The sequence below is a fragment of the Rhopilema esculentum genome, chromosome 14 (genome assembly GCF_057945365.1).
Source record: "Rhopilema esculentum isolate cy_ngs chromosome 14, ASM5794536v1, whole genome shotgun sequence".
Lineage (NCBI taxonomy): Eukaryota > Metazoa > Cnidaria > Scyphozoa > Rhizostomeae > Rhizostomatidae > Rhopilema > Rhopilema esculentum.
Window position 1 is genome coordinate 9,236,804 of NC_142828.1, and position 11,576 is coordinate 9,248,379.

At 38.0% G+C, this 11,576-nt stretch overlaps 1 protein-coding gene across 1 annotated transcript; it reads right to left on the reverse strand.

The window, feature by feature from the left end:
- Positions 1 to 1,409: 1,409 nt before the first annotated feature.
- Positions 1,410 to 8,165, reverse strand: LOC135696116 (uncharacterized). Its single transcript, XM_065215397.2, has 4 exons — positions 7,304 to 8,165; positions 6,054 to 6,259; positions 4,013 to 4,213; positions 1,410 to 2,429 (listed from the first exon to the last, which is right to left on the reverse strand). Exons 1-4 carry the CDS (start codon positions 7,905 to 7,907, stop codon positions 1,671 to 1,673), a joined length of 1,770 nt encoding a protein of 589 aa, XP_065071469.2. The 5' UTR covers positions 7,908 to 8,165; the 3' UTR covers positions 1,410 to 1,670.
- Between the last annotated feature and the right edge of the window lie 3,411 nt (positions 8,166 to 11,576).

Consider the following 11,576-nt stretch of genomic DNA (forward strand, 5'->3'; position numbering starts at 1 on the left):
TTAGATACCATATTTCAAAAATTTTTCTAGCCGCCATCCTTCGCGGCGGCTATTCCTAAACCCTTTCGAATCCTTGATATTTTGGCCCCTCCACTTTCAATTACGTTTCGCCGGCCCTGGAACCATATTTCAATTGAAAGGTCTAAATTTGATAAAAAATTCATCACCAGATAGGCCTAGCCTTAACCTAAGCTTAACCACATTCAAGCACTCATTTGATACGCTCTTCTGTTCTGTTGTCTATAAATTTTGATGTCCTGAATGCTTCGCCTTGGACATCGAAAAAACATTCTTTCAGTTGATTACAGGTTGTAGAGAGCACTTCGGAATGAGTAAAGCAAGTTGGAAGACAAATAAGTCACTTTGTCAACTGCAAATGCAACAGAAATCCTGTAGGAAGATTCTAAAGGGACAAACAATGCTTTTGATAGAGTCATTCACGAAAATCTGTTCTTCAAGATGTCAGGAAATCAGGGCTTCCGACAAAGTGGGGGCAATGGGGCAATCCCCCCACACACTTTTTTGCAAAACAGTAGAGCTTTTTTCAGAATCTTTTGCTATGATTGTTAAATTTTCTCTTGCAAATTTCGTACATTATGCAAGAGGTAAACACTGGAGACTTTATCTTTAGTTATTTTCATTAGTTATTATCACTTAAAAATTTCCTAAGCAAAACAGACAACCAGATAGAAGGGTTCCTCTCAGTGTAGTATGCATACGTCCCCACAAGAACACAAATTTTAACTGGCCTTTTGAAAAAAATGAAAGTAAATATTTGAATTTTCAAGTCAAAATCTCTCTCAATTGCCTTACACCAATATACTGTATTTGTATAAAATTCTATCAAACCAATCATTGATTTTCGTGCAGCTATGAAGCCCGTACAGAATAATTACAAGCAGAAAACGGTACTTGAAAGTGAATATAGCCACCAAAGTCTGTAACGTGCATAGTTCACCATTTCCCTGAGAGTCGACATTGCACCAAATCATTAAGTGACGACAAGGAAAAAATGACTGGACATATTTAGCCCTCTTTTTGTTGTGTCTATATCTACAAGTGATGTTTTACAGCAAAACTGTGGTAGCAATTTGTGTTAAAGAGTTTTCTTTCTCTGGCTCTTGAACTATGCGAAGGAATAGCGGTTGCTGATTGGTCAAAAACCAACAAACCAATCAAATACAGCTTTCTTTTATTCAATATCATTTCTATCAGAATAAATTTCTGCATAATTTTTTGCTATCATTCGGCATCTTGTGACACGTGTTATTATTTTGCTTTGCGTGGCAATTCTTTATAAGGATGCTTTTGCAAATGTTTATATCCAGTATTGGTCAATCTTGGACGGTTCTTGGTACTACCGTTATTTGCTAGAGAGGAAACAGAAACACAGAAACAAAATACACATATTATATGACCCATTCGTTTTCATTTGTATATAAATCAAACGAAAAAGCGGAGGTCCAAATCTCGCAAGGTAAGAAAAGTGTCTTGTGGTCTCGTAGAATGTCTCTCTTTGTAATTAAATAAGATCACTAAGAATCGTCTACTTGTTCAATTTTAAAAGCAGCGCGAAGTTTAAAAACATTAAGATATCGCTATTGTAGGCATTATTTTGAAATCTGCATAAATATCGTCAAGGTGCCTTTAAGCATTTTCAAGAATTCACTTCATTTATGCAGCCACACGTGATCTCTGACAACGTTGTCTTTATTACGTATCCACTCAAACATAAGTGAAGTGGAATTAGCCACTGTGACACGACCATATCCGTAGTCATTCTCATGATACACAGACCATGGCATGCCATAGTAGTCCTCCGTATCGACACCAGCACCTGCGGAGCCAACAATCAAATGAAGGACACCGTCATCTCTGCATTCGTGGCGGTAAACCTTGCAAGTACGTTCGTAGCTATGGTAATGGGCCCAGTACGCGATGTCGACATGATACTTGTAAAGAAGGTCTTCAAACGCCATCTGCATACCAAATGATGTTCTGAGATCCGATGAGATTTTCTGACTTGAATACATTGCACGGTGAGCGCCAATCATGACCCATGGTGTCTTGGTACGGTTCACACTTTTCAGGTCCTTTTCCAGCCATTCATACTGCCTTGTTCCCGGCTGATAGTCATGCTCACTGCTAATTACAATCATGTGAACCATACCATAGTCGAAACTATACCACCAAACGTGGTTGCCGTTGTCAGGCATGTGGAACCTATTATACATTGGTACACCACATTCTCCTCCTGAATCATCACCGAAATTACCCCAGTAGGGGTGGAATCCTTGACCTGGGGCACCGCTGGGGTCCTTTTCCCCACCACTTGTATGATCTTGCTCATGATTACCGATGCTAACCATGTAAGGCATCAAGGTAGAGTATGACTCGATTTCTGCATGCCATTGCTCCCAAATGTATGCCTGTGGATAAAAGGGGATGTTTATGGATATCGAAACATTTCAATTAAACAACTGTAAAAGGAATTTCTAATGGCCTTCTCCCTTTGTTTGGTGTCACAAGCAGTGGCGAAACCAGAGGTTGTCGAAGCCAGAAATTTCTAGAGCGGAGTAGAAATCATAGGGTTTTATGTTGGTATTTCCAGAGCGGAGTAGAAATCTATAGGCTTTCATATTGGTCGTGCCCAAAATCTGGTACCTTGTGATTTGGTCGTGCCCAACAATAGAAGCTTCGATTGGACAGCCTGTATTTGGTCGTTCCCAACAAAAGAGAAAGACAATGCTAGTCATATCCTCCGAAATGGGCACGACCTCGTAATCATAATCATAATATTTCTGTTACGTGAAACAGCATTTGATTGGCTGAAGGCTGGTGGAGTACATATAATGACGAGGTCGCGCCCGTTTCTAAAGGCAAGACTAGCTGCACCCTGTAACATAAATGGGCCTAGTTGTAAATTCCTGCGGACGTTTATGGGTGTTTGTTTGTTATATGAGTTATTTGAACAATGTTTGTAAATGCCCCAGTCCAATTTCATATCAAGCAGTTGTATTTTAAAAGGATTTAATTAACTCCATATTATCCTTTCTCTATGGATTTAATATGCTAATGCGGAGGCGCTTTTTAACTGCGCAGTGGACAATGGGCACTGCCATCAGTAGAGTCCAGCTCCGCCACTGGTCACAAGGGGGCACCAGACAAATTTTATTAGGATTTCAACAGTGCAAAGTAACACTCAATCTTGACGGAAATTTAATGCAGTTTGCTATCAGTTATTTTGAAATCAATGTGAGACATATTAACCAAATAGTTACTGGTTCGTGTTTTAGACAAAAGCACCACATTTAAGAATAATGCTATTTGCAGTGAATGAAGGGGCCAAATTGGGAGCTCGGTTACATTTGGGTTGTGTCCGGATTTCATGAAATATACTGCTCATAAGCATTAACTTGTTTTTGTTTACCCCATTCCTAAGGTGAAAACCCCTATCGATTGATACCGCCGAAGAGCGTGTAAAAATCCTCTTGTAAAATTCCTTCCCGGTGATTAAAGTACTGTGCAAGTGGCTGCTAGATAGCAGATGCCTCCCAACAACGGACAACGCCTCAGGCCCAACGGGTGTCCGTTGCATAAAGATTCTTTTGCATCTTCATTCAACGTCAGAGAGTCAAGGTCACCGCTGACTCAAATATTTTGTGGCAGGAGACCCGTCTGCCATATTCACATGCATTATCTGAAGTGCTAACAAGTGATATGTTACAAGAAAGAGCTTATTACTCAGTGACGTCTTTTCAGTTCGAAAAATGTGCTTACGTGTGAAATAAGTGATAGAATTAACACCAACGTGAAATACAAATCTTGACACCTCCCTTCTTCATAAAATTGCCAGGATGCAATAAGATAAAGATGGCAACCACTGCATGAATCATTAAAAGACTTTGCAAGATATGAATATACGAGAATTGGAAGCCAGTGTCTAGAACTAGATATTAGAAAGGAAACAATAAAATATGAGCAGATTGATAATTGTATTGATTGAGCATACCTGTCCTTCAGCATATGATATGTCGCCATTATGAAAGATGAACTGGGCATTGTTGTCATGGTACTCATGCAGCATAAGCTGGGCGGTTCTTTCAGCCCTAGGAAACGTGGAAACACCCATGTCACCATAAACAATGAACTTGAATGGTTTATCTGACCCACTTGGTATCGGAGTTGAAAAGTTGAGCACTGGGCTCATTGCCTGCAATGGAAAGAAGCATTATAAGAAAAGCACAACTGAAACTAAAACATCTTTACTTAACTGGATATTACTTTAGACGTCTTTCAAAAGTCTTATTTTTTATTAAACATAAGAGGAATTAAAAGTTATTTGTATTTAGGAAAGGTTTTTTGTAAAGTAGTAAACTTTCTCTTCATTTTATATCCCTTGTCTGATTATGACCTGGGCAATCGAGAGCCAGCTCGGGCTCAGGGTCGATTCACAAAACTGGACCCCCTCTCAAAATTTCCCTGTGGTCACACAGAGAACTAGGGAAACGCCCTTTTTAGTTACAATTGTTCAAAAATCTTTTAAGGATTTTTACAAGAATGTTCAAAAACATTTAACATGTGGACATTTCTCTGCGATATACTTACAGGCATTGATTCTATATAAGTAGCTGAAATAGTAGCTTTTTGCATTGTGAATAGATGTTGCTACATTTTTATGGGTCTCATCGGAGCACGGGCACTGGACACTTTTGCCCCTCCTAACCCCCTCCTGACGCCCCTGATTATGACAACATTTTCTCAAGCAGCATATCCAAGCAGCATAACTTACAACAATATGTCCCATTCACATACCTGTCAAGTTTATCCATGTCCAAATAATTAGTTCTATCCATGTATAAATAATTGTTTCTATCATAGTCTCGATATTTTCAACCTTCTCGAATGCTTGAAGCATATGCCAAATGTATGAGACTTGGTCAGTTTAATGGCGGAGGGGGGGGGGGGGGGTCTTTGGAGTTGACGGTATAGCTATATTTGCCTTTTCCTCTGTTGGTAATTTGGTAATCGCTTCTGCTTTTATAAGCACCTTCTCGTACAGGCCCAAAAAAATATTAACACTGTGTAATTAATAAGCCTCCAAAGATTACCGAAAAAACCCTTCCATCGAGCTGCCCAAACCTCATTCTAGAGGATCATCTGTTTGACCTTCATTCCTTAAAGTTCCACGGGGCCCTTTTTATTTAAGTTGATCTCCAGGACTCTAGCTCATAAATTTGAACTTGAGTTTACAAATAAATGAGGGGTTTTTTCACCAAAGAATTTATTGACAAAGAATAGCCACAATGCCCCTGTCTTGGTATTATGTGTGAAACACAGTCTGGTTTATTAAAAACTATGAAACATTTTGAAGATTTCAGAGATGCTGATTTCAGAGAAAATTATCAGTATAAACATGCAGCTGTTGGAAATCATCTCTATCTAGGCAGTTACAACATCCATTTTGTTATCTAGTATCTTGCTTATCCAGCTCATAAAGGTTGTATCTTTTCACACCAGCAACCAATTTTTGCTTCTTTCATCATTTATCTTGTGACAACATTTGTAACCCCCCCCCCCTCACAACTTGATCACCACCCCCCTTGGACAACACAGTGAATTTTGGTCGATGGACTATCACAAAAATCAAGCAGGCTGCATTTCAGACTTACTGATAATTTAAAGAAACAATTAAAGTAACAAAGTTAGCAAGTTGACCCATTTTTACATACTCCTGAAATGTATTAGCTTTCGTCTGAACTTGCCACAGGATAAAACATTTAATGAAAATATGGGAAGAAATCATCAAAGTCTCAGTAAACAAAAAGAGCAAAAGCAGGCCTTGTCCTAAGAATTTTAACAGAGGAGCAGTAGATGGCTCTCCTAGTTACTTTAAGTTGAGCTATTTGTAAAAATGAATAAAAATACAAACAAAGAAAACCTTGATTTCAGTGAGAGAAATAGATTTTTGAGCAGATGCTAAGAGGAATCTGCAACTCCCTAAGAGGCAGGATAACATATAAGTAGCAATGTCTTCAAAACTGGATACTCACTCCCTCTGTTCCATAAGAATAAAAATATCTGGTCATTGGCTTCAGATCTGCCAACAGGACATCATACATGTATCCAGGGTCCCGGAAACCAGTTGAATTGGCACCAGGCCCACACATATCACTTGCTTTGTATGTCCATGATTTACCACTTGCTTTCATATCAAGCTTCTTTGGAGATGTTCCATACCTAACCACATGGCTCTCAGCTGATAAATGAACCATATAAAATTCAAAAGCCAAGAAACAAAGGCCAAATTTTAATTGCATTTCAGGGTCTATTCGGGTAGCTCTATCTCAATCCAGCATTAATTTTTGGGCTAGTTACACCAAGCACCTTAAACAAGTGGCATTGCTATGTACATGCCAATAAACCTATTAGCAACAAAACTATACACACACAAAATCTTGAAATAAGCAAACCATACTGGAAGCAGGGACATTGAAATTCAAGAGTTAATGACCCCTTTTATCATAACAAACATTAGTTTTCATCTTTCGTTACACCCCTTAGATTTTGAAGGGATTGTGGCAATAGCTAACAAGAGCTTGTAGAAAATGGTATTTTTATCAATTGCGTTTCTGAAGGAAGTCAAGGTAGCACACAAATTTGATGGGAAGCCCAAGAAAAACCATAATGGCTGATCGTCCCTGTCCTGATAAAAATAATCAGTGAAACATTAAAGGGTGAATTTCACATGAGTGAAGGTGTTAAATGTTTTCCTTTTCTTTAAATAAAACATTTGACAGTTGCAGCCTTATCTAATACCATGAAATTGTTGGCATATACTTTTCTGTATATGAACCAAGTAGTTTATGGTGAGACTTAATGTTCGTAATTGTTTTATAATTTGAGGCTCAGGTATTCTTAATGTTGTTCCAATGTCAACATCAACCTTTCATACATGTTAAAACGTTTTTAAAAACCACAAAAGGACAGTTGTGCATGACCTTAATTGATGAATTTATATTGTGATTTATTTTAACTAATTAAATTTGTTGATCAAAGTCTGTAAACAATTCTTTAGTGTACCTGTCCTCATATTGCTTTTTCGCACCATCATTTAGCATGAAAGTGTAAAGAAGTTATGTAACTGTAACTTCATAGGCTATATATTTCACCAGCACCCCCGGAAGCCTCTGGTACCAAGAATATGCATGTAGCTAAATTAAACTTCTACAGAAAATCTTATTCTTTTATCTTGCCTAACTAGCATGCTGTTTAGGCAAGATTTTTCATAAGTGAAACCTACATTTAGCAGCAGTCCACATAACTCTCATTTCAGTAGACTTTCCCGTTACAGCCAGCCTTCCTTGCAAAGGGGCATCTCCACCAAATTCAAAGCCAATCTTGTTACTTCGTGCAACCAAGGTAGAACCTTTTCTGTTCCTGAAATAACGGAACTGGCAGTCATTTCTCGTGTTGAAAACACGAACTGTGTGACTGCCAGACCCCTGTTCCCAGGTATCAGTCTCATTGACAAAAAAATGATCAAGTTGCCTCTCAATTTTCTCTGTATGGGGGCATACTAAGGCGATCCAGTCGTTGACATTTGCGTTCGAAACTCCGTACCAAGAAACTGCAACTTCATCTCCATTTTTGATGATCAAAGGCTTTGCTTTCAAAACAGCCTTCTTCTTGTCATACTTCGAAATCTCTTCGACGATAGGTTGGCTTATCTCCACCCCATATTGTGGTGACTGTCTGCTTATTAACTGGCCATCATTGTCTTGCCTTCTGAAATAAGTTGGGACTGTGTGTACATGCTTAATGTTTTTTACTACTTTTCTTGGTGACAAAGGAACTGAAAAGACTACAGCGGAAAAGGCCAAGGTCAGAATGAGTACATTTGCCATCCTGTTGTTTGTAAACAAACCCTCTTCCGTTCCGTAGCTGCGTCAAAGTCAAATGATAAATTCGGAATGTGCCGGGCAGGGCAAGCAGTCACCTCGTCCCGTGATTACCACAAGACAATTGACTTCCTTAGCAACAAGTTCTCGGATGAACAATCAGGTGTCAAAAATGCCTTAATCATACTGGCTATTTTTCGCTTTTGAACAATCAGATATTCTCGCGCAAAACGTGCATTTAAGCATCTACCAGCACTTCTTTTGCTTTGTTTTGAAACTGTTCAGCCTCTTAACCACCTGCCATTAAAGCGAGGCATCTTCATTGCTAAAAACTTATTTTTAATTACGACAAATGCTGACGTCTTTATTCATTTCTTGATTATGTTCATCACACAACTGTACGACATAACACTCTCCTATTTACGAGAGCTGCTGATTATGAATAATACAAACTAATTGCAATTAGATGAGAGGACGGATAAGCACAAATCGTGTTCTTTTAGCTTTTTACACCCATTCTTTTAACCTGTTTACAGTTGTTTATCAGATATTTAAAAAGGATTGTTCGAATGGCTAACAGCTCCTTGAAACCAATTACCTTTGTTCCAGAAATTTTCAAAATACGCTGACATGAAAACAAGGCACTAATACAAACAAAATCACTCTGTATATATAGGAAAAGTAGAAATCCGTAATCCTTTAATCAGAAAAGTAGACATTTTTCTTCAATTTGGAATTCAGGAAGTAAAATTTTCTTTGGAATGCGAGGCTTGCTTGATTGCTTTTTGAAAGTGTCATTGGGAAGTAATCGTTTTACGCGTTTTACTAATGTATCAGAGAACATCGATACTTAAAGAGTAGTAGCTAAATTTGGATAGGATTGAAGGTTGCATTGCATACATTAACTACAAATAATTTCGTCGTTACAAAATTTTGGACAAATATTTTGACAAAATTTCTTCGACTAAATTCAAAATGAGACGAAATTTTATCACGACGAATTTGTTTGCATTTAAGATATTTGAGAATTCGCATTGAAAAACTTATGTCAAACACGAGGTCAAGAATCAAATTTATGTATTCTTTTGATCTATTCCATGTAATTTACGTCTTTTCCTCATTTATATAATCTTTATAATTATCTTCATCATCATCATCATCATCATCATCATTATCATCGTCATCATCATCATCATCATCATCATCATCATCATCATCATCATCATCATCATCATCATCATCATCATCATCATCATCATCATCATCATCATCATCATCATCATCATCATCATCATCATCATCATCATCATCATCATCATCATCATCATCATCATCATCATCATCATCATCATCATCATCATCAACATCATCATCATCATCATCATCATCATCATCATCATCATCATCATCATCATCATCATCATCATCATCATCATCATCATCATCATCATCATCATCACCATCACCATCATCATCATCATCATCATCATCATCATCATCATCATCATCATCATCATCATCATCGGTTCTTGAATTAACTTTCCTTTTCACCCTCGTTAAATGAAAATAGTTCTAACTCAGTAGCGCGGCGAGAGGCGGACGCCACCCTCAATGGCAAAAAACTCTTTGGTTGACTTGCTGAATAATTCCTCCTCAACTCGCCTTTGCCCAACCCCTTCTCCCCTAAATCTTACCACCCTGGCTACGCTACTGTTCTAACTGTGCTTCGTCGCTGGTTTCAAAGGATTGCACCTCTGCCTTTTTAACTCAACTGTACTATTTCTTTCATTCGTTCAAGGTATTTGCACTTTTCACCCAAATTTTGAATTCTACAGGAAGCACAACTTCGAGACCAACCCCTTCTTTTTGAGATCTTTCCGAATCTTATACTTATATTCACACTAATAACTTTAATTATACTCTGTTTATAAACTTCCATGCATTAGATATAGAGTAGAGACTCTTTAAAAGCTCTTTTGACTCCACCCTTGCATTAACTTAGGACATATACCGCTTTAGTTTGGCTTTTCCTGACATAAAGTTTCGTTTGAAAAAAATGTCTGGGGGATAAAGCCAAAGTCCGAACGGGTGCTCAATCAAGCTCTTATGTCTTCACGAATTCGGTACCCCTATAGGCAGGCACCGCGCAGCCATTGGGCTAGCAGGGGCTATAGCCCACCCACATTTTTGCAATGATAGGCTAGAATATCTTTTTGAAGGTTTTTTCTAAAGCAACTTTGGATAGTTTACTTCTATGTAGTAGCAGTTTTCATTGACCGAGAACCATTTTTGTTCCTTTTCTAGGTGTTTCATCTTGTTTAATGATATGATATATTTTGTACTTGGTTAGCATGGTTTTTTTTACCCTCGAGCTAATTCTATCTATTTTCATGGTTATTGATATCTTCTCTGAGCCAGACTGTTTATAAAAATTCAATAGAAATAAGCAATTATTTTCTAAAAGAGGCATTTTCCGGCGTTCAAGAAGGCGTGGCCTCAATTTTTTTTCGGTCACACCCATTTTAGCCCCTCTACTTTTAGAGTGGTGCGCGGTCCCTGCCTATAGGATTGAATATAAAGCAACCTGTAAGGGTTTGTCACTTAAGATTTTGGTAATACGTTGCTGTTTTTGTCATGACGAATTTCTAAAAAGTTGTCCGAAATTTTTTTGACGAAGTTTACCCGCCGAAAATTTATCTGATGAAATCTTTTGTTGCTAGTGTATGTTGTAGTTTTTCCGTGTCAAGTAAGTTAGTAAGAAATACGGGAAAGAAACCACTCTGAAAAAAATAGGTATTCGTATTGTAAAAGATTGATAATTTTTTCATGATTGCGATGCACATAGTACATCGATTGGTATCATCGACATAGTTACATATTTGCTGTCCGACATACGCAGTAACATTAACAGTTCATTCAGGTTGATACTAAACAAGAAAGGCCCCAGAACAGATTCCTGAGGTACGCCTACGCTAGTATCTTTCTATGTGCTACACTGCAGTGCTGCCTCTTATTCTGCAAGAAATAAATCATGATTCAAGCAATTGAAGGCTTTAGAAAAGGTCCATAAGAATGGCCCCGACAGTGTTTTCACTGTACAATGCCTTTCTGCAATTTTCTATGAACTGAAGGAGCGCATGCTGTATGTCATAATTGTCCCGAAAACTGCAAAACAGTAGATCGAAAAAGTGGATTTGATTGGTTTTTATATTTTTCAATAGCTTTATCTATAGGGTCGTACATATCTACTGTAGATGACAGAAGAACATTTGCTCCAGTGAATTCTCTATCTTGTCTCATATTTGCAAAGTAGCCACCAAAAACTTCCAATCAATTTTTAACTGCAATTCTAATTTCGGCGTTTTCAATAAATAAGATACATTGAAATACTTGTACAGTTTTCCACAAGCGAATATCAGTAAGACTTTTCAGGGCCTGCTGCGTGATTTTCACACACTTATCACATAACTGCGTGATTTTCACACACTTATCAATGATTTTCACATAACTGTTCAGAAACCTAGTAGGATGCGTAATTCTATTGCAGTTTCCATGTAATGACAGGCCCATCCTAGCGCGAAGGTACATTTTCTTTTTCAAGAGTGTGTCGAGGGTAGTACATCTGCGACAATACCGTCAGAAGCGCCATAGTTGTCATGACGGTGTTGTCCCACA

What these genes read in the sequence shown, in the direction of transcription:
- LOC135696116 (XM_065215397.2), bottom strand. Translation starts at nt 7,907, where the DNA reads ATGGCAAATGTACTCATTCTGACCTTGGCCTTTTCCGCTGTAGTCTTT. An exon ending in TATGTGGACTGCTGCTAAAT is followed by an intron (nt 6,260 to 7,303) that starts GTAGGTTTCACT and finishes TTCATTTATCAG; the next exon opens with CTGAGAGCCATGTGGTTAGG. An exon ending in ATTCTTATGGAACAGAGGGA is followed by an intron (nt 4,214 to 6,053) that starts GTGAGTATCCAG and finishes TTTCCATTGCAG; the next exon opens with GCAATGAGCCCAGTGCTCAA.